Below are 23,916 nucleotides of genomic sequence, written 5' to 3'. Positions count from 1 at the left end.
GTGTGACGAGCTCGGAAACACGTGAGACAAACTCGACTGTTCCTCTCAGATAGTCTGATGAGCGAGATCACTAATTATTGAGACTGGCTTGACTTCGGCTAGCGTTTCGGCTGGCTGGAGGGTAGCTGGTTAAACGCTCACCACCTGTGGTCACAGTTTCTCATGATCAAAACCTAGCAATAATAATAATAATAATAATAATAATAATAATAATAATAATAATAATAATAATAATGAAGAAGAAGAAGAAGAAGAACTTATTTGTGTTTATGAAGATTGGTGGACACGTGAGTTAATCGTGCTCTCCATTGTTCAAATAGTCTGTTGAGAGTGATTCAAATCATATTTTTCTGTATCTCTGACCTCCTAGAATCTGGAAAACAAGCCTTAGGAGATATATGTAATAACGTAGGGGTTAAGAAGTTTAAGAGACGTTTTATTCTATTTAATAAATTGCTGTTCAGAATTTCAGGCTCGTATAGTAATCATATTGTCCTAAATCTCTTACCACGTGTTGTGCCTCTACCAATACTGGAAAGATTCAAGTGTAACGCATACAGTACATCAGAAATGTTTCCTGTCCACTGTTTTGACTGATGCTTTACACGTATATTAGGCATTCCTTGATCACATTCCCCTAAGTTTCAAAGTGCGTATGTATCGAGAGTGCATTCTTTGTCGCAGATTAATCGCATTCTTTTTTTTTTCTATATTAGAATCGCCTGCCTGCTGTCATTTCTTGATGGTTGCAGTACTTTTGCATCCATCTCTTGGCACAGGCCAGAGCAAAGTGTAGCTTCCACTGAAGTCCCAGTCTCATCCATGGCTGTGACAATATGGAAGCTGCTGGGGTATGGGTGGTGCTGATTATGACATTCAGAGCACAACCAGTGTGTCTGAGTGTCATGAAAGGTGTTGCTCATAGGGTTAGTTGTGCTACAATAGCACTGTCTGGCCCAGTGAGGAAAGCAATGGCAAACTACCTCACTCCTCATCTTGCCTAGTACGCCTCATTTTGGTATTGCCATTGGTTTTTGTGGTTTCCCTATAACTGCATAGCCTTTGGTGATGCTATTTGAGGATCCAACCAGCCTCTGGGCTGATGACCTAACAGACAGACAGATTAGAATCGCAAGGCTTTTGTACATTGTTTATTTTGTTGCGTAGGTAATACGAATATTAAAGTGCATTAAACTATGTTAATTATGTGAACTCTTGAAACAGTTACTTTACAGTCATTTTCTTCTTTCAGGTGTACGATTCGAAGTGCCTGCCAGAAGGCCAGCCATAGCTCGCCTAGATGGCTGTCTCTTGGAACAGGTCAACAATGCATAGACTTTGAGCAAGTGCTTCCAGATCGTATTCCCATCAGTCAAATGACCACGGTAAGGTACCATTTCTTCAGTTTCGGTTCCAATGTAGCACTGATCATTATTTTTAGAACCAGGAGGTTTCTCCTCCAATATTGTACACTGATTGTATGCTGTTAGGTACAAAGATAGCCTTCAGTTCCTATTTGAACATCACTCAGTGTTGAGGATACTCAGTTGACGCACACAATCAGCGTATTCAGGTTTTAAATATGTTGGGACTCCCAAAATATACTCGGAAAACATGTGCGTTCAAATCTCTCATTTTGCCATTCTTGAAATGACTTAACACGATATCTTTCACCTGTAGACAAATGCTGGCGTTGTAACTTTCTCCATACAACGGTCGTTCCCTTCCCACTTCTAAAAGGAAGCAAGGGTTCAGTTTTGAATTACTGTTGATATCGTGATCATAGCCAAGGCACCTCTAGTTTTACGTGTAATCCGGACTGCAGAAACGTGACTTTTATTTCAAAATCCCCATATACATTGGCCGAGATTCGAACCGCGGTCAACTTGGTGAGAAGCCATAGACTATGCCATTCGGCTATTATGTCCTCACCCTTCCCACTCTGTCCCAGTAAATTAGTAATTAGGTCCTAATGTGAACAAGAACAATAGCACTGGATGTTTTCTACTGCCGTTATAGAGAAGCCTGTGGTACACTTGTACTTCCCTTGTTTGGGACCTGAGCTTCAAACAGCATGGCTTTTCGCTCCTAAAATTTCGTGGATTTTTCAATGACCGATTATGAAATCGATTCCTCACCAACGACCAATAAAAATTAACTCTCTACATCCGAGGATAAAATACACTGATTTAAAGTAGGAAAAGAGCGTTGTTATCTTACCTGCACCTGCGTTGAACATTTTTGAACTTCGGTTTATTTTTCTAGTACTTTCATGTCCGTGGCTGACACGTGGCTTTTCGTCGAAAGGGGAGTGAATACCATAACGCCATACAAAGTTCGTACCGCGATGATAAAAGTTCTACATATTTTCCAGACAGGTGCTCCTCCTTGTGTAATATTTAGTAGGTAACGTACAGTATGTTCTATATGGATACTAAAAGTTAACATTCTTCCATGCGAGGGAAATAACTCCCCGTTAGAAGATCGTAGAAGGGTGAAGGTGTCTTGGCTCATATTGCTTGATCTCCTGCATGTGGCGCACGTCAAAAGGAAGCTTGCACTGTTTCAGAGATGCACTATAAGTGTGGAAGGACGTGGAATATGTTATCAGATGTTGAGTACTGACGTCGTACTAGCCAAACACGCTCCTTCTCTTATATAACCTGCCATTCACTGTTCCTTTATATAATATTTCATTTTTCGAGAATTCTCTCAATCTGTGATTTTACAAGTTTTCTGACGACTTGCAAATATGTTCCACTGTTCATTATCCAGTAGCTCCCTCTCTGGATTAGTGGTAGATTATCGGCCTACGAATCTCAAGTACGCTGGTTCAAACCTGACAAATGGAAAATGTCTTCTATATTCACCGACATACAGTCCGTGAAAGCCTGAGCAATCTAATCTTCGTGTTTCTTCCCTCAATCTTCTAGATGGTTACCCAGTTGTATAAAATAACAATCGCCAAGACCACTTCCTCCTCCTCATCTTCCTCCCTAATATGCTAACAGTTTAAAAAAATAGAGTGATCACCCTCTGTGTAGAAACCTACACAGTGTTGGACTGTTAATAAACCGTTTCTGTGTGCAACCCAGCGTTCATTCTACATAGATATTGTATTTGCACAAATCACCTCAGAATAATCATGTTTGATTTTCTGTATGTGAACATTTTGGACTGTTTTCTGAATATTTCAGTAACTTATATTTGGAGAGCTTCTTTTATTTTAAAACATTTTGGCTTTCGGTTGTTCAGCCATCCAGTCAGATTCAGTTCGTAAGTTTTGTCAGTGTTGATAAAACTCGCTCTTAACTTGATAGTAACATCTACGGCTGAAATAGGACAGGAAATAATAAACTTACAGTACGTACGAACACAAATATCCAGTCTCCGAACCAGAGAAATCACTTTGACGTGTCTGAAATTTACTGCCCGGCTAGGAATTGAACCCGGGAGCCACTGGACACAAGGTCGCTGTGCTGACCATGCATACAAGGAATTGGACTGATGAGCGAGTTGTTGTTGAGGAGGTTGCTGCCCCCTCGCAGACACGCAGAGACGTATTATGCTAGGAAGGATATTATACTCTCCAGTATACCATCGTCTAAACATCCTAATACTGTAGGCCTACTAATCAATATGTCATATCGTTGTACAGAAATTTGAGAAAAACTAGCCGTTGCAAACTGCTCAAAAAATGTTAAACGAATTATTGTTGACAAGACCTCGGTACAGACAAATGTTTACACTGTACCTTGATGAGAAAATGACGAGGTAACACAAGTTCGTTTGCGTTTCAGCGACTCCACGTGCCAGCAAGCCAAGCCTCCTCCCCCGCGCGTGATACTGCTAAATATACACGACGGCTATAAAGTGATGGTCTAGCCGAGAGCAGTTTGCTTCACCAGTTGTGGGGCGCGTATATTGCTGTCGCTGACCCGTCTTTCTTCTTGCATCTAGAGTTTCCATTAAAAAAAAAATGTTTTCTCGGACAAGGCCTGGGAAGTTGAATATATTACCGGGTGTGAATAATTTGAGCAGAACATATTTCAGCACTTATTTCGTCCGTTCCTTTCTTTCGTCACCAAACATCCCCTGCGTTAATTTCATATGTCGATGTATCATAGCTGTTATTATGGATTCACTTAAGAACTCTTTTTTTTTTTTTTTTTTTTTTTGCTAGTTGCTTTACGTCGCACCGACACAGATAGGTCGTATGGCGACGATGGGATAGGGAAGGGTTAGGAGTGGGAAGGAAGCGGCCGTGGCCTTATTTAAGGTACAGCCCCAGCATTTGCCTGGTGTGAAAATGAGAAACTACGGAAAACCATCTTCAGGGCTGTTGACAGTGGGTTTCGAACCCACTATCTCCCGGATGCAAACTTAAGGAATTAAGAATAATTTTGGTTATTAGTCGCATGCGCGCATGTGTGTGTGTGACTTTTCTAACATTTACACTAACGCGTATGATTGGAAGTTATCGGTGCTTAATTATTGGCTTAGCAGTTATTATTATTATTATTATTATTATTATTATTATTATTATTATTATTATTATTATTATGGGATGCTGAATCCACTCGAGCAATCCCGTGACATGACTTACCATAAAACCTAATGGGGCATACGGCCCGGTGACACAGAAGATAAGCCGTACTAAGTTGGTGACTAAGACGGGAAAGAAACTCACTAACCGAATTGCAAGGAGAAAAATATAGAACATTGTAAACACCTAGTTACCAAAAGCAATATGAACAAGGGAAATGAGGGTCCACACTCGTACATCCTTAAGAATTACATGACACCTACTTGGGTTGTTACACTCTGTCCGCAGACAGCCTAGAAACCTAAAAACCGAGCTCGATAGCTGCAGTCGCTTAAGTGCGGCCAGTATCCAGTATTCGGGAGATAGTAGGTTCGAACCCCACTGTCGGCAGCCCTGAAAATGGTTTTCCGTGGTTTCCCATTTTCACACCAGGCAAATGCTGGGGCTGTACCTTAATTAAAGCCACGTCCGCTTCCTTCCCACTCATAGGCCTTTCCCGTCCCATCGTCGCCATAAGACCTACATGACTTGTGTCTGTGCGACGTAAAGCAACTGCCAAAAAAAAACAACCTAAAAACCAAATCCCATGACGCAACAGCCCCGCAGGACCATGGCCTACCAAGCTACTGCAGCTCAGCCCGAAGGCCTGCAGATTACGAGGTGTCGTGTGGTCAGCATGACGATTCCTCATGGCCGTTATTCTTGGCTCATAAACCGGGGACGCAATCTCGCCGTCAGATAGCTCCTCAATTGTAAGCACGTAGGCTCAGTATAACCCGTACCAGCCCTCATATCGAGGTAAAAGTCCCTGACCTGGCCGGAATCGAACCCGGGGCCTCGGGGTAAGAGGCAGGCTTGTTACCCCTACACCGCGGGGCCGGCTAGCCTAGCAACCTGCATGTTACAAAAATTAGATACATTAAGATATCCTACATTAAAATAAAGGCAACTCGGCTCTGCCCTAACAGTTACACGCTGCTATCTTCCCGTCGCTACACGCAAGTAAGTTCAAACGATAGGGAAAATAAGCCCTATAGCTTCTCCAGCTTGTCGGTAGCCTCTTGTGAGAAGAACCTCACAGCTCATAGCATTGTTCACAATCCGATCCAGATAGGTACATAAGGTTCAAGATTACCCCTATTTATAAGTGCGAGCTGGGCGATGATAGGGCGCCCTAAAGTCGTGATCGTGACAGCTTAGAAACAGAAGACGTAAGCGTTCTTCACCCACACCTTAAACAGTTACAAAACTCAACTAAACTATACACATTCAAAGGCCCTAGGTGGCGACCCAAAGTCAAAAGTATAGACATCTATTAATAAACTTGAAAATCAAGTACTTTTCAAAAAGTTGAACATATTTCCGCAAAATTCTACCGCCCTAAGGCGTTTTAAGTGTTGGCTTACCACTGCGTAGAGGCCTTACTGATGGTATTATTATTTCTTCTTCTTCTTCTTTTTCTTAATCTGTTTACCCTCCAGGGTTGGGTTTTCCCTCGGACTCAGCGAGGGATTCCACGCCAACCGTCACAGGGGCAGTGTCCTAGAGCGTGAGATTTTGGGTCGGGGGATAAAACTGGGGAGGAGGACAAGTACCTCGCCCAGGTGGCCTCACCTGCTAAGCTGAACCGTGGCCTTGTGGGGGGGATGGGAAGATCGGAAGGGATAGACAAGGAAGAGAGAAGGAAGCGGCCGTGGCCTTAAGTTAGGTACCACCCCAGCATTTGCCTGGAGGAGAAGTGGGAAACTACTGAAAACCACTTCGAGGATGGCTGAGGCGGGAATCGAACCCACCTCTACTCAGTTGACCTCCCGAGGCTGAGTGGACCCCATTCCAACACTCGTACCACTTTTATAATTTCGTGGCAGAGCCAGGAATCGAATCCGGGTCTCTGGGGTGGCAGCTAATCACACTAACCACGACACAACAGAGGCGGACGGTATCGTTATTATTATTATTATTATTATTATTATTATTATTATTATTATTGACCCTCCGTGGCTCAGCCGGCAGCGCGTCGGCCTCTTGTCGCTGGATACCGTGGTTCAAATCCCGGTCATTCCATGTGAGATTTGTGCTGGACAAAGCGGAGGCGGAACAGGTTTTTCTCCGGGTACTCCGGTTTTCCCTGTTATCTTTCATTCCAGTAACACTCTCCATTCTCATTTCATAGCATCTATCAGTCAATAATAAATCACTTTGTGAGTGGCGACCCCATCGTACTAATAGCCTATATATGATTCATTCATTACATCCCTACCCCGGTCAATGACTTTAAAACTGGTTGTAGGGTATTTATTTTCGTTATTATTATTATTATTATTATTATTATTATTATTATTATTATTATTATTATTATTATTATTATTATTATTATTATACAGTCAAATATAAAGCCAGATTTCCGTCCAGAGCAATGTGGCCGTTGCAGTGAGAACGTGGATTTTGCGTTCAGTGGATGAATTTTATTTCGTTAGTTGAGTCAGAAGCAGGTGTCGAGAAGAGAGTTATCCGTGAGACTGGTGAGCATGAAACAAGCAGACCACACCCTTTCTCGCGACACACGAACTGACGTGTTAATTGCATTCAGTGTTCTGTGTAGCAAGAATTATGAATTGTGACGTTATGTTATGGGAGGGAACCTACTGGTTCGCATCTCATACTGCTTCATACAGTTAGTGAGCATACCATACGATGCTGTAATTACAACTTCATACGAAATTTCTAAAGCCGTTCAAACAGAATAAGAGAATTCTAAATGCTAGGAAGTAGGGCAGACTCATGACTTCTTTTCAACGCTCCCATATTTGCCAGTTCTTTACCACATCACAGATGAGTGGTATGAGTCATTATCGATCTGCCATATATTGTATGGACGGAGATAAAAAATATATGTGTCGTACTCAAACAGGAAGAATTAAGAATGTTCTAAAGAAAGCCTAACACACTCTCCTTCATAGCTTCCACCTTATACACATACTCACGCTCGGTTAATGCTGGGCCTGTACCTTAATTGGGGCTGCGACCTTTTCTTTCCCAGTCCTAGTCCTTTCCCATCCCAACTTCGCCATCCTCGTTTACTAAGAGAGGTAACCTACGATACATATTTGTATGTTAAAGAACGACCGGGCTAGTTGGCTGTGCGGTTAGGGGCGCCGAGCTGTGAACTTGCATTCGGGAGATAATGGGTTCGAACTTCACTATCGGAAGCCCTGAAGATGGTTTTCCGTGGTTTCCCATTTTCACACGGGGCAAATGTTGGGGTTGTACGTTAACTGAGGCCACGGCCGCTTCCTTCCCACTCCTAGGCTTTTCCTAGCCAATCGTCGCCATAAGACCTACCTGTGTGGGAGCGAGTGTGCAATCTCACAGCTGCGTGACCCTAATTGCACGGCTATTTGCTAGGTGTGTAAGAGTTCTGTCGTGTTTCAAGATGTTATTTTCAATGAAATGTTTATTGTATTGCTTTGTCTGCGGGACTTGAACTTTTTGTGTGTAGAATTGGACCAGCCGGCACATATGCCTTGTAGGCCTACTACGAGTGACATTTTTACGTGATAATGGTCAAGTTTGTCCAATTGGTAAAATGTGTTATTCAAATAGGTCAAAATGTGTACTCATTTGATATGGCATCATAGTGATGAAATTCAGTATATATTATTACTTCCGTAGCACTTGGTGATAGGTACCTGGGAACTCAGCAGCTGGCATGTCATAATGTCGAGAAATTTGAATGCTAGAGCTAGCGTGATCGTGCGATATGCCCTGTGAGTTACGATGGAGGATGTCCCTGTCGCATACATCATGTGACAGTGTGAACCGTACTTTGATTTATTGGATGTTTTAAAACAGTTTATAATGTACTGTTTATAACGCTCACTCCCCTAACAAATGAATTTCGTTTAAGCCCCATTATATTGCGGCTCATTGACAATCACTAGTCCCGTTGTATGTTTAGCAGTGGAGTTTTAATTCCTCGTGTGTGTAACGGTTCAAATCCCGTTCCAAGCATTCATCTGTATTATTATTATTATATGTGTGTTACTATTATCGTTATTATTATTATTATTATTATTATTATTATTATTATTATTATTATTGCACAGCCTCCGTGGCTCAGGTGGCAGCGCACCGGCCTCTCACCGCTGGATACCGTGGTTCATATCCCGGTCACTCCATGTGAGATTTGTGCTGGACAAAGCGGAGGCTAGGCAGGTTTTTCTCCGGGTACTCTGGTTTCCCCTGTCATCTTTCATTCCAGCAACACTCTCCATTAACATTTCATTCCATCTGTCACTCATTTATCATTGCCCCAGAGGAGTGCGACAGGCTTCGGCAGCCGGCACGTTTCCTATCCTCGCCGCTATATGGGGGCTTAATTTATTCCATTCCTGACCCGGTCGAATGACTGGAAACAGACTGTGGATTTTCATTCATTATTATTGTATCTGTATTCTTCTTCTTCTTCTTCTTATTATTATTATTATTATTATTATTATTATTATTATTATTATTATTATTATTATTATTGCTAGTTGCTTTACGTCGCACCGACACAGATAGGTCTTATGGCGACGATGGGAGATGAAATGGCTAGGAGTGGGAAGGAAGCGGCCATGGCCTTAATTAAGGTACAGCCCCAGCATTTGCCTGGTGTGAAAATGGGAAACCACGGAAAACCATTTTCAGGGCTGCCGAGAGTGGGGTTCGAACCTACTATCTCCCGAATACTGGATACTGGCCGCACTTAAGCGACTGCAGCTATCGATCTAGGTATTATTATTATTATTATTATTATTATTATTATTATTATTATTATTATTATTATTATTATGCCTGTATTATTATTACTATTATTGTAACTATTATTATTGTTTGATTCAATTCTGTAATCCGATTTCGCTATGTATTAATTAATTATAGCTTACTTCATTGTAGTTAATGTATTGTGTATACATATATGTGTGTATATTAGCATTAAAACCATGTAGAGTGAGAGTTGCTGCCTAATGCCAGATATGGATATGTTTTGTGAAACCTTTTGACATTGCAACATATGGTGTAAGACTGTTACAGTAACTGTCGAGTCATCGCTCTGTCATTGTATGCTTTTAGCGATGAGAGAATATTTAGGGAGTTTCAAATTTTCTTGAGGCTATTTCAACACAATATGTAACACTTTCGAGCTGGGTGGGAGTGATGTCATGTACTCTTTGAGAGATGATGTATATGTGACAACTTATGTCTATATAAAGGTCTATATAGCGGCAGTCAGTTGGATAGTACAGTTGGAGAAGTCAGTTGGATAATTCAGTTGGTTGGAAGCACTTGGTTGGAAGGAGTTAAATGGATAGACTTGCCATGAAGTCATTTGGAGTCAATTGGGTGGAGACCGATGGTGAACAGTGATACGGATACGTAATCGTCAGTGACCAAACGGATTATATGTTCGGAGTGTGTTTCGTGTATCTGTTCGGTCGAGTTCTTGTGTCGGTTCGGTGACAGCCGAATATTGAGTCGTCGTAATGCAGACTAACAATTATCAGTGAATTACTTGTAAAGTTGATTGTGAAGTGTGAATATAATTTCAAGTCATGCTATATCTCGTTTGTGAAACTAAAAGGATACATCATCAAATTACGTTTGAGATACCTACAGCTGATACCAACTCAAAGGAATACGTCGTAATTACACTCAAGGTGTTGAAGGTACTGTTACGTGAACCAGTAAGGGACAAATTTCTTGTACAACTATTAAATGTCTGGTCAAGAGGATTTCAAATTTAATGTCTAGAGTTTCTTTCAGTTGTAATTTTAGAATTTTATATCATATCTATATTATCGCAACAAGTCTTGCCATTTCAATTATCAATATAAATTTTGTTTAGTATCAAATACAAGTTATGGTTTTATTTCAATGGTAGAATTAGATAACCTCAAACTTTAATGGCGAAACCATACTTCAATGTCCTTTTCCCAGAACCTATATGTTATGCTGTCAAAGTAAACTTACTCTATTACCTCACACCCCAGAGATATTCAAGACTCTCATTCTATTATTGTTGCATTGATTTGTAGCTGGCGCCCATCAACAATTTTATGTGTAAGTAATCAGGCAAGTACTAAGTGTGAGTACATAGTATAGACCTTACTACAGGCTTGCCTTGTATGTTAAAGGTTGTGGAATCAAATCCCGGGCCAGTGCGTGTGTATACTGGCATTCATTAAAAATTCGTGGCCAGGAATATTCATTTCAAGCAAGGGAATCGGTACAGCCTTCAGAACCGCCTAGTAGCCTACCAGCTTACATTCTCTCTCCCATGCAGAAGCGTAACACATGTACACACCTGAAGAGCGAGGGGAGATGAAGAGAGTGAAGCACGGGAGATCTAGCATGAACCAAACACGAGCAGAGGGGAAGGCACTTGCTTCGCCACCTCACCACACGCTCTCTCCCCCTCCTCTCTCGACCTTGAATATGCGCTGGGGAGGGGAATGAGGGAAGGAACCATACGAGCTCGTTCTACATCTTCTTTAATAAATTTGCAAGCACTGTCAAAAGAGGACTTGATATATTTTGCATTAAAATATGCATGGACATCAAATTTGAACGCAAGAAATTAAGATGAAAGAAGGTAACCTTCACTAAAAAAGTAAGGAGATTCGTGTTTCATATAAGGACATGCCCTTTTACTGAAATAGCATATCATGCTTTCTTAAAATATAATTATGGGCAATGGGGGAGAAACTAAATGAGATGAAATGACGTATACAAATAAAAGACAGAGACAATGCTTACATTTGCAGATTTGTAAATGGAGAATGTTCTTCACAATCCAAAAAAAAAAGAACAATGATAGGTGAGTTGTAATAAATAAAAATTAGATGAAAATAAGATATTCTCATAATAGAATAAAGTGTCTTAAAGAAACAAAGGAGTGCATGTTGTAAGAAAAAAGTAAATAAACTACCGGAGAAAACATGCAACATCTACAAGGACTGTGTTCAGTGGCACATGCGTATAATATGTACATATAAGGAGTAGATGTGTTAGTGATTCATTTGTCACGGACATCGGCGATCAGATGGCTCTCAGGAGGCCTGTTCGTGCGAACTCTGTTTTGACTCTGCAGGTAGTAACTGCGCTGAGATTAGAGGTGAACATTGTTTGCAACATTCATTCTAGGGTACAACTATGCCCTGCTGACGAATACGTGCTCCTGTTGAACAACAGCAGTCACTTGAAAGGGACTGCATTTTGCGTCTGCGGGAAGCTTGATGGACGTATCGACGGATTGCTCCACGTGTTGGGCACAGTGTATCTGTGGTGGTCGCTGCTTTCTGCAGTGGTCTGTGGAACATTCTCACATCCGTAGACTAGGCTCCGGACGTCCGCGTAGTACAGACGCACGTCAAGATCGACGCATTGAGCGAGCAGTGGTTGCCGACCGAACTTCATCCAGGAACAAAATCGGTTACATGTTGCACCTGCTGTGTCACCAAGTACCATTGGGAACCGTGTGCTTGCAGCAGGATTACGATCAAGTGTGCCTCTGGCCAGGCTACCACTGACACCACGACACCGCCAATCACGGCTACTGTGGTTTCGTGAAAGAGCCGACTGGAGAGAGGAATGGCGCTCTGTTATTCTCAGTGACGAGAGAAGGCTCTGTCTGTTAGCAAGTGATGGATGTACACGTGTACGGCATAGACCTGGTGAGCGGCCAATTCCACAGTGCCCACGACACCAAGGTCCCAACCCAGGTCTTTTGGTATGGGGGACCATCAGTTACAACTCGCGGTCACAGTTGGGGTTTCTGCAGGGTAACGTAACCAGTGCCCGCTAAATTGCACAGGTTGTTGTCCCCGTGCTACTGCCATTTCTTCGACGGGAAGGTGATATGCTTTTTCAGCAGGACAGTGCACGTCAACATACAGCTGCTCTGCGTACTCTACGCAACGTGCTCTACGTGATGTACAACAAATGCCATGGCCAGCAAGATCACCGAATCTCTCGCCAACTGAACACGTATGAGACATGGTGAAGCGGGAACTTCCGCGTCCTCCACAGCCTGCAAGAACCATTGCCAAATTGCATCAAAAGGTGCAAGATGCTTGGGATAATCTATCGCAGGATGCCATTCGGCACTTTTATGATAATTTGCATGCGCGAATACACGCCTGCATTGCCACCAGAGGGAGTACACTGTGTATTGATGCGACTGTCTTGGCACCCTTTACTGAGACATGTGTGTTTCTTTTTTTTTTTTTTTTTTTTTTTTTTTTGCTAGGGGCTTTACGTCGCACCGACACAGATAGGTCTTATGGCGACGATGGGATAGGAAAGGCCTAGGAGTTGGAAGGAAGCAGCCGTGGCCTTAATTAAGGTACAGCCCCAGCATTTGCCTGGTGTGAAAATGGGAAACCACGGAAAACCATCTTCAGGGCTGTCGATAGTGGGATTCGAACCTACTATCTCCCGGATGCAAGCTCACAGCCGCGCGCCTCTACGCGCACGGCCAACTCGCCCGGTCATGTGTGTTTCAAATGGTTTGAATTTCTAATCATATACTCCTGCAATGACGAACTACCTGTCACATCGCTGTGAATAAAATGGCCTTGTCCTTGAGGATATTGCATATTTTTTCCGGCAGTGTAAATAAAAGGAACGCTTCCTGCACGCGAAAATAATTGTATTTGTATACAATGAAACGTAGGGTATAATCTTAAACAATGCACTTTTTTTTCCACAAAAAAAAATCTTGAAGCCATTCAAATAATTGGAGGAAACTAATCAGGGGAAACGGAAATTGAATGGTGCTTCATTATTTTGGCTTCTTTTTTGCTAGTGGCTTTACGTCGCACCGTCACAGATAGGTTTTATGGCGACGATGGGAGAGGAAAGGGCTAGGAGTTGGAAGGAAGCGTCCGTGGCCTTAATTAAAATACAGCCCCAGCATTTTCCTGGTGTGAAAATGGGAAACCACGGTAAACCATCTTCAGGGCTGCCGACAGTGGGATTCGAACCTAGTGTCTCCTGAATGCAAGCTCACAGCAGCGCGACCCTAACCGCACGGCCAACTCGCCCGGTTTTTTGGCTTCTAAAATAGGTGTCTTGCCTCGCAGTTGTCTTCTTAGGTTGCCCCGATTTTCTGCGAGTTTTAAGGCCCTTCGTGCCCTCTTCCTGGTATCTTCTTATGTAAAACCAAACTGTGTCTTTTGAGTGACCGACGGCTTCAGCAATATTTGATATCGGACGGCCATATTCCCACATACCTACAATGCGTTCCCTGTTCACCACTGATTTCGGTTCTGTCCCTGGCTTCCTACACCCCCTTTCCCCTTGCGCACAGACTGTGAAGAGAGATGATAGTAAGACGGTGGAGTAAAAGCACTGAAAACGTACAACAGTCTCCGACTACTGAAGCATTTCAACGTCTGTATGCGACTCCGAAGTTTTAGCCGTTTGGAAACACCGAATTTCATGAGATATCCGTATTCATGCGAGACTGATCATTATTAATATTCCAATGGGTCGAGATGCTGTGTGCTATTGGTTTATTGCCGCAAAATATATTACAGGTCCAGAAGTTATTCACAGGTGAAAATGTGCTAAGTAGGCCAGTCTTTTATTTTCATAGTTTTACACGAACTACCAAGTGATATAAAAATATTCCTTCTTATTTTGACCATTTTTTTCCATCATTATTACGCGGTTGAATTTTAAATAGCTGCTGAGTTTATTTCCCAAAGAATGCATAAGAATAATAATCTATCATCGACAACCAAAGTAAAAATAACCTGGTATTATAAACTTATGATCATCAGAAACACAGAGGTGTTTGGAAAACCGTTCCTGTGGAGTTATGATCAGCGCTGTTCAAACACTTAAATGCCATACGTATTGGGACGGGATTACGTTAAGCACATTTTTTCGCAATGAAATTAAAGTTAATTAATTGCTTTCCCTGATTAGGAAAAGCTAGTATAGCCAGAATGCGTAGCCAGAGTGCAAAACAAACAGAGTGGTTTTATGAACAAAGAAGAAAGGTAGGGGAAGGGAGTGAGGGAGCAGTAAGAGCACAAAGCCACACCTCTTGGAAGACAAACATATAAGACGATTCCCGCCCTCCTTTCATTCCCATCCTCACGGTTGGCCAAAATGTACTTACATACGTTATCTATTTCCCCTTCCACCAGGATTTTTTCTGATCACGAGTGTACAAGTGTCCCGTATTGTTGGACTTGCACTGTTACGTTAGAGAATCTCTTAATGTTGAATGTAGTTAAAGTATAACAATTATTATTATTATTATTATTATTATTATTATTATTATTATTATTATTATTATTATTATTATTATTATTCCTAATACTGAATGGCACTGTGCAGAATTGCAGTAATTGACTAATTGAGAAGCACGGAAGTTTGTAGTTTTGTTCATAACCAGGGAACCTCCAGTTTTACGTGGAATTCGAAACACAGGGAGGTGGCTATTCATTTCAAAAATCGCATGTGAATTAACTCGGAATCGAATTACGGTGGTCCTTGTAAACCAGTGACATTGGCAATCAGCTATCACGTCCCACATGTGTACGTCTGTTTTCTTTCTTTCTTTCTTTCTTTCTGTCTTTATTTATTTATTTATTTATTTATTTATTTATTTATTTATTTATTTATTTATTTATTTATTTCACCGGGCGGAGTGGCTCAGACGGTTAAGGCGCTGGCTGGCCTTCTGACCTCAACTTAGCAGGTTCGATCCTGGCTCAGTCCAGTAGTATTTGAAGGTGTTCAGGTAGACTATATCAGCCTCTTGTAAGTAGATTTACTTGCACGTAAAAGAAACGTAAAAACAATAACATTATTATTATACCTATTTTTTCTTTCTTTCTTTCTTTCTTTCTTTCTTTCTTTCTTTCTTTCTTCCTTGCCGTGCGGTTAGGGGCGCGCAGCTGTGAGCTTGCATCCGGGAGATAGTGGGTTTGAACCCCACTGTCGGCAGCGCTGAAAATGGTTTTAGATGGTTTCCCATTTTCACACCGGGCAAATCGACTCGTTGGCTGAATGGTCAGCGTCCTGGCCTTCGGTTCAGAGGGTCCCGGGTTCGATTCCCGGCCGGTTCGGCGATTTTAACCTTCATTGGTTAATTCCATTGGCCCGGGGACTGGGTATTTGTGCTGTCCCCAACATCTCTGCAACTCACACAACACACTACCCTCCAACACAGTAACACGCAGTTACCTACACATGGCAGATGCCGCCCACCTTCATCGGAGGGTCTGCCTTACAAGAGCTGCACTGGGCTAGAAATAGCCAGACGAAATTATTATTATTATCAATATATATTACAGAAAAATTATGCACTATTATAAGCTATTGATTTTGTTTCAGCTTTTATGTGATTATATTTCAAATTCGACCCATGGTGTTCATTTTGTTATTCCTAGAGGTTCCCATCAGCATGAAACTGTCTTCTTTAGCAATAGTTGCAGGCTATTTAGTAAGAAAAGCTCAAATGTGCCTACAATTATTGAAGTCTTTTAACTGTCAAAGCTGCGAGCAAGAAAAGCTGTACGTCGCCATAAGACCTATCTGTGTCGGTGCGACGTAAAGCCCCTAGCAAAAAAAAAAAAAAAAAAAAAAAAAAAAGAAAAGCTGTGTAATGTCATTGTGTTGAAATTTTTGAAACCTATATGAGATAATCAGGCATTGAAAATTACTAATAAAAATGACATCTGCACGAACTTTATAAGAAAGCCGCTGAACAGGGAAGTCTTGAAAATGTAAACGCTAGAGCTGGGTTGGTTCTTCAAAATATTATAGACTGGCAGATACGTAATATATTAAGTATTGTGTGTTTTAAAAACCTTCATTTTTGTGTAATTTTACCCGTTCATTATAATATTTTCACGGGTTTATATGGCGAATATCAACATATGTGTGCTTTTTCCCAACTAGGAGTATGGTGTTGGTAAGCCCATAAAGCTGATATATAGCGGCGTATTCTGAAACACACACACATACAGCATTTCCAGGCCTTGTATATTGCGTAGGCAACGGTCGTTGGTAATTTCCTTCTTTGAAAATAGGCCTACCTGTTTTCTACAGCTGCATCATGTTACGACCAGGGGGATTACGAACAAAATAAGAGCTATTGAGTAATTTATGTTTCCGCTTTATTTTGTTGCCGATTGCTTTCACGTTGCCAACTTGGTGTTGTCAGCTCGAAGATTGATTCGATAACAGCGTATACTTCTAGAGATATGAATTGAAGTGCTTGCGTGGCTGTTCATCTACAGTTTGACAGATTGCAAACCTAGCTCTAAGAACTTTGAGCGGATGAGGGTATAATAAGGGATGTTTTCTTAGTTGCGGTACAGAAAACAAGTCAAGATGGTTATCACGACTACTTAGAAACGAAAGCTCAAGTGTTACCGTTAACGAGAAAACGATGAGAAGATAAAGCAAGACAGGGCAGGGCTGAGCCTCGCTGCAGTAATTTGGTTTACGGAAAGGCAGGGTAAGTGGACGGGAGGAGCAGCAGGAGTGGCTCAAGTACTCGCCCTTGGGCACAGAACACTTACAATATTAGACGTTTGTTCAAACTGAAAATAGTAGCCAAGCAGAAAATCTAACTTTCTTCGGGATCCAGCGAAAACATTACTTTCCTAAGGCCTTTTGTGTTGCCCTAACTTAGTATATTTTATTAATTATCATATGATTTTATTTGGTGGTGTATTTAATTTTACTCTTGTATAGAAAAACTTGCGTTGGTAGATTTGACATGTAATTATTCGCACTGCTTCTGCATTGTGTGGAATAACTATTTTACAGTTAATAAAATATCGATTAAGTATATATACTACAGCAAATGCCTTCAGTAAGCATCGGGTTATGGTAGAGTATATAGCAGTAAAACCGCATCTGTAGTTTCGGAATATGAAGCATTGAAATAGAATTACGGGGAAACCGATGGTTGTCGGATTTAAACATGATTTGAGACTGTAGATGTAAGATTAAGAATCGAGAACCCATGACGAGGACTACAGCAACATATTTCTATTTTGTTGCCTACACACGGCTCCATGGCTCAATGGTTAGCGTGCTGGCCTTTGGTCACAGGGGTCCCGGGTTCGATTCCCGGCAGGGTCGGGAATTTTAACTATCATTGGTTAATTTCCGTGGTACGGGGGCTGGGTGTATGTGTTGTCTTCATCATCATTTCATCCTCGTCACAACGCGCAGGTTGCCTACGGGTGTCAAATGAAAAAGACCTGCACCTGGCGAGCCGAACCCGTCCTGGGATCTCCCGGCACTAAAAGCTATACGCCATTTCATTTCACTTCATTTCACTTCATCGTGTTTTCATTTGTAACTGCAAGACTTCTTAGAAATCATTTTTTTTCAGTCATCGAACTGTTGTATTATATATAAAACCATTGTTGGTTATATTGTTGACGTTCCAGTTAGGAGTTTATTTCCTTAGTAGCAGTTGAAGAGAATTAGATACTATGAAGTGATTAAAATTAGCGGCCATCGCTCTTTTATCATTCTTTATCCAGGACCCAGTGATGAAATTATTTTCCTCCAGATATATATTTATCATTGTATATCGATTCATTGGAAGCAACTGTCCGGCTCGATGGCTAAATGGTTAGCGTGCTGGCATTTGGTCACAGAGGTCCCGGGTTCAATTCCCGGCAGGGTTGAGAATTTTAACCACAATTGGTTAATTCCCCTGGCACGGGGACTGGGTGTATGTGCCATCTTCATCATCATTCCATCCTCATCACGACGTGCAGGTCGCGTACGGGCGTCAAATCAAAAGACCTGCATCAGGCCTCTCCGGAAGGCCACACACCATTTAATTTATTTATTGGAAGCAACTGAAATATGGATTTGGAGGAGAATGGTTGCAGCGACAAGGCATGCTGTACTAAAAATGACGAATCGAGATGTTCTAAAGGAAGTCAATGAGCAACGAAGACTGATAAAGGATATGAAAAGAATTTGAAACTTGTAGGTCATATCCTGAGACATAATGACTTCCTAGTAAACGTCTTTGATGGAAGAAAGAAAGGAAGAGGAAGACATAATGTAGTTCGAGGATGTGAGAAACTTGATGGGACGTAAAGACTACAAGGAAGTGAAGAGAACAGTAGGATTGGGAGGAGAATGGTTGCAGCGACAAGTGTATGATGATGATATATTTATTGCTCATTTCACTTTCCTCTACTTGTCATATGTTCCGTATGCATTCGGGAGATAGTGGGTTCGAATCCCACTGTCGGCAGCCCTGAAGATGGTTTTCCGTGGTTTCCCATTTTCACACCAGGCAAATGCTGAGGCTGTATCTTAATTAAGGGCACGGCCGCTTCCTTCCAACTCCTGGCCCTTTCCTATCCCATCGTCGCCATAAGACCTATCTGTGTCGGTGCGACGTAAAGCCCCTAGCAAAAAAGAGTTCCGTAAACATGACTAGTGTAAAAACTTTCTATGTGTTTGGTTTTTCTTTTTTCACCGAGTTTTTATTAATCTGATTCATTTTGGAGGACTACTGTACTTCCGCTAACTTCCATTTAAACAGTTATATTCTTGACACGTTCGCTATACTGTTGTAGCTTATTTAATACTCATTTTATTTTGTTGTTGTTGCTGCAATATAGGGACAAGGAACATCGTGGTCTGGAGTTTTACGTACTTACTGTGAATGATGAAGTCCATCTCTACTAGCGGATTTATTGGCAAATTGGACCTAATGTACGAAAGGAAGTGACATGACCTATTTCATTACGTACTGTTCCGACATCCACCTGGAGTTGCCGTAGGGTCATTGCGAAAAGAAATAATTCTAGCATGGGTGGCAGTAGGATTCCAGATAATTTCCCTTCTCCGAACGACACTTAAAATGATCTGATATTCCGTGCTTGAAGAGTTCCGGCATAATTACTTAACTCTGCCTTAAATTAAATCTACTTCTGGAAAATCCTCGTTAAATGGGGCATGTGATTTTCCATAGCGAGAACGACCTGTTCTTTGCTTACTTGGAAGTATGCAGAAGTATTTAAAATCGAGTTTGTTTCTTGAAACATCTCCTCTGCTGGTATCAGAGGGCACAATTTATACCATTTACAAGTTGTACGCATTCATGCGTGTTGAACGTATCGTTCTTCATCTGTAAGACGTGATCGTTAAGTGGAAGAACAACAGAATTGTAAGTCAGACTACAGTTTTATTGGAACCCTTGTATCACATTCAGGTGTTCAAAAGGAGATTTATATTAGTGCGAAATTATGATGATGGTGATGATAACGATGATGACTGTCGTTGTTTTACGAGACCCAGCTCAAAGTAATTGGCCTTATTAGTACGGGGCTATCTCGGTACTTAAATAAAAGCTCGGTTCATTTTATAAGCGTCAAGACACAATTATCTTGTGGCACATTAGTTAATTTAATTTAATAGGCGGGTGTACTTTTCATGTAATGATATTTTCACTAAAAACTCTAGATTATATATTTCCATTGTGTTTGTTTGATAAGTAAATAGCCTAGTTTATAATAATAATAATAATAATAATAATAATAATAATAATAATAATAATAATAATAATGTTTGCTTTACGTCCCACTAACTACTTTTACGATCTTTGGAGGCGCCGAAGTGCCGGAATTTAGTCCCGCAGGAGGTCTTTTCCGTGCGAGTAAATCTGCCTGCACGATGCTGACGTATTTGAGCACTGTCAAATACCACTGGACTGAGCCAGGATCGAACCTACACATTGGGGTCAGAAGGCCAGCGCCTCAACCATCTGAGCCACTCAGCCCGGCTGCCTAGTTTATCCCTTCCTCAAAAGCGCGTTTACAGGTGTGAGTCAGGTAAGGCCTGTTATCGGAATTGGATTCCCCAATCATCGGACACGACCTGAGATAATTAATTTCCGTTGTCGCTATTTTAATTTCGTTTTGAATTTATGTTTAGTTTGAAATTTACCATCCTGGTGCTCAAGATTAAATTTCTAATCTTCTTCCTGGCCTTTTGTCAATTTCCTTGGTCGGTACTTTTAAGAATTTTGCTCAGTTTTGCGACCCGATGCCTTTCCTGGCGCCAGTCATTTGTGAAGGGATGTATTCACTATTGCATGTTTCTGTGGTGCTTTATAGTGTTGGATGTCAATGAAGGTGTGCATTAAGACGAGCACAAACTCAAGCCCCCGAGCTACAGGATGTAATTCAAGAAAGTTAAAACTAAAAGAATCATAAATCCGGAGAAGAAAAGGACGAAGGAGCATGGAATGGAACACTCGGGAATTATATGCTCACGTTTAGTTGTCTTGGGCTTACATTGTGGATTAATTGTGATATGAAATAATTTTCTCCACATTATCAGTTGCACTGCTTGTAGTGCTGGTATTTTCTTTGTATTTACATGTGGGAGAAGCTAGATTAAACACATTTGTAGGCCTAGTCATGGCGTTTCAACGCGTTAAAATGGGTATAAAGTCGAGAACAGGATTATAAAGACTGTTATAATACGGAATTTAATTTGCAGCGAAAAATTTCATGCGCAAACACAAACCTGAAGCTGTAAGCAGAGACTAACATAGAGTAGGATGAGGCCGCGAGAGTAAAATGACACTGCAATTTTTTAGGTTGATGCTTTTTCCATCTCATGAAGCATTTTTGTGGTGTTGTCACCAGCTATCTAACAGTTTAATTTTGTTATCTTGGTTACAAATGGGAAGATTTAAGTGATCTATTTGTCAAATTCATGCTGCATGTTCACCAGTTCTGCACGCACTAGAATAGAAGCTAGTGGAATATTTTGCGTGCAGCTCGTTAGTTTTTTCATATTATCTTCTTGTCTGCGCTAGAATTACCTTCTACACGACTCTGAAAGCTAGTTTAGTGATTAAATATGGATAGATCCGGAATAGTAATCCTCCATCAGCTGTGGAACAAGAATACCAAGCTTTTCGGGAGAGAGGTCATAGAAGCCATCTCGACCGGCTCTCTTTCGATTACAGCGTTAATCTCCCTTCACTACAATACTAGGACGAAACCCACGAAAATTAGGTATGTCCAATTCAGAATCTAATTCCATAGTTTTGTATTGTTAGAAACGTTCCATTAGAGGACTTGGGAGCAATGTTTATTTGTTCGATTCCAATACAGCTACTTCTAGTGCTCATTTTGAACGTTCTTCCACAAGTAAACCAAGTGATTGCTTGGAGTGTATCTTATTCCAAGTATAAGGATGCATAGCTCCGTGCTTACCCCTGATAAACCAACAACAATGATTGAACAAGAACAGTATTCACTTGCGAATAAATAATAATTATATTTTTTCAACGTCCCATTAATCGCTACAAATTTTAAAAAGACGCCAAGGTACTGGTATCGGAATTTAGTTTCACATGGGTCCTTTAACGTGCTAAAGCCAACGACACCGAGTTATATTTAAATATACTCAAATGGCGCCGATCTCAGTCGGATTTCAATCCCTTATCTTGGAAACAGACGAACTGTGCCATAGGTTCATTTATCCCTAGTCACAAAACAAACAAAAACAGTGACAATCACCGAGCGAGTTGGCCGTGCGTTTAGGAGCGTGGAGCTGTGAGCTTGCATTCGGGACATAGTGGGATCGAACCCCACTGTGAACAACCCTGAATTTGGTTTTCCGTGGTTTCCCATTTTCACACCAGGCAAATGCTGCGGCTGTATCTTAGTTAAGGCCACGGCTGCTTCCTTCCCACTCCTATCCCTTTCCTATCCCATCGTCGCCATAAAACCTACCTGCGAACCCCACTGTCGGCAGTCCTGAAGATGGTTTTCCGTGGTTTCCCATTTTCACACCAGGCAAATGCTGGGGCTGTACCTTAATTAAGGTCACGGCCGCTTCCTTCCCATTCCTAGGCCTTTCCTCTCCCATCGTCGCCATAAGACCTATCTGTGTCAGTGCGACGTAAAGCAAAATAGCAAAAAAACCTATCTGTGTCTGTAAGACGTAGATCAACTTGTAAAAAGAAAATTTTAAGTAGTTAGATAGATGTCCTGATATATAAATTCCTTTGTGACACATCTTTCCAGTTGAAGTTTTCGGAATCATCGGTAGCCCCGGGACAATTTGCACAGTGGTAGCGCCAATTGACTTTGCCAATCATTCAGCCTGAGTGAGTGATTTGCATTGCATTTGGATGGGTTCGAAAATGTGCAGGAAACAAGTGATCGAAATCATTATTGACTTCGGAGCGAACAGTAGGTCTTTCAACTATAGTCCTCTGTAAAGAGATACAATTTCTGGTACATCATCAATTCTGTATTAATTGAAAGTATTGGAGTGTCTAGTGACAAATAGTGATGGCATGTTCGATTCTTTTACTGATTCATTTGATTCCGTTCACGTTACTGAATCGATACAGTGATCCGATTTACGGTGCATTAGAGTCTCCATAAGCTAGAGAGCTGAGTTGAATTGATTGTCAAATGTCAACTAAGTTATAATACTAAGATTCATTAAACTCTGTTTTTTTACAAATTGCTTTACATTGCTCCGACACAGAGAGTGGGAAGGAAGCGGCCATGGCCTTTAATGTAAGGATCCAGCATTTGCCTGGTGTGAAAATGGAAAACCACGATAAATATCTTCAAGGCTACCGACAGTGTGGTTCGAACCCACTATCTCCCGGATTCATGTTCACAGCTGCGCGCCCCTAACCGCACGGCCAAATCGCCCGGTGGTTCATTAAACTAATAAATATAATAACCTAATGACCTACCTACTTACTAGCTACTTTGGAACTATGTTTTGACTACCGGTACCTTTTTTAACGCTGCCAATAAATCCAACTATTACTTAAACCTCCCTTTAAGAAGGTTAATGCATGCAAGAGGGTATTATTTTCAAATGAGCTGAGAGGGAGAGTCCGCTATAGCGTACGATTCTTTCAGTGAGCTATGGCTCCGTACATCTCGCCGGCAGTGTAAGTTCGGCTCCCAGCCAATGTCCAGTGTTTAATGAACCTTGTGTGTGTTGTCTCACTGATCCGTGAGTGAGCCACTCAGCACTGTCCGCTGCGAGTCAACTGATTTGTGTGCCGTGAGCTCGCCGTTGCTGCTATTCGGTTCACTCGGACAGTTGAATGAATCGATACACTGCTTCGAATAATACACTCAGCAGCCAACATTAGTGACAAAATGTTCGTAATCATATTTGATGCAAGAAAAAAATATATCCTGCATGCAGTTTTACGTGAGTGTTGATATTGTGATCATAGCCACAAGACCTCCAGTTTTACGAAGAATCCGAAACAGTAGGACGTGAATTTTCGTTTCGAAAATACCACATGGATTGCCCAAGATTCG

At 41.4% G+C, this 23,916-nt stretch overlaps 1 protein-coding gene across 2 annotated transcripts in view; it reads left to right on the top strand.

Annotated features, from left to right (window-relative positions):
* Positions 1–23,916, top strand: part of PlexB (plexin B) — a 1,268,238-nt gene that overhangs the window by 961,416 nt on the left and 282,906 nt on the right. For both annotated transcript variants that reach the window (XM_067140856.2, XM_067140855.2), the window contains exon 6: positions 1,253–1,385. In XM_067140856.2, coding sequence (XP_066996957.2) covers positions 1,253–1,385 — 133 coding nt within the window. The remainder of the gene's footprint in view (positions 1–1,252; positions 1,386–23,916) is intronic.

The sequence above is a fragment of the Anabrus simplex genome, chromosome 2, assembly GCF_040414725.1.
Source record: "Anabrus simplex isolate iqAnaSimp1 chromosome 2, ASM4041472v1, whole genome shotgun sequence".
In the NCBI taxonomy this organism is placed as follows: Eukaryota; Metazoa; Arthropoda; class Insecta; order Orthoptera; family Tettigoniidae; genus Anabrus; species Anabrus simplex.
This window is presented reverse-complemented; position numbering and strand designations above follow the sequence as displayed.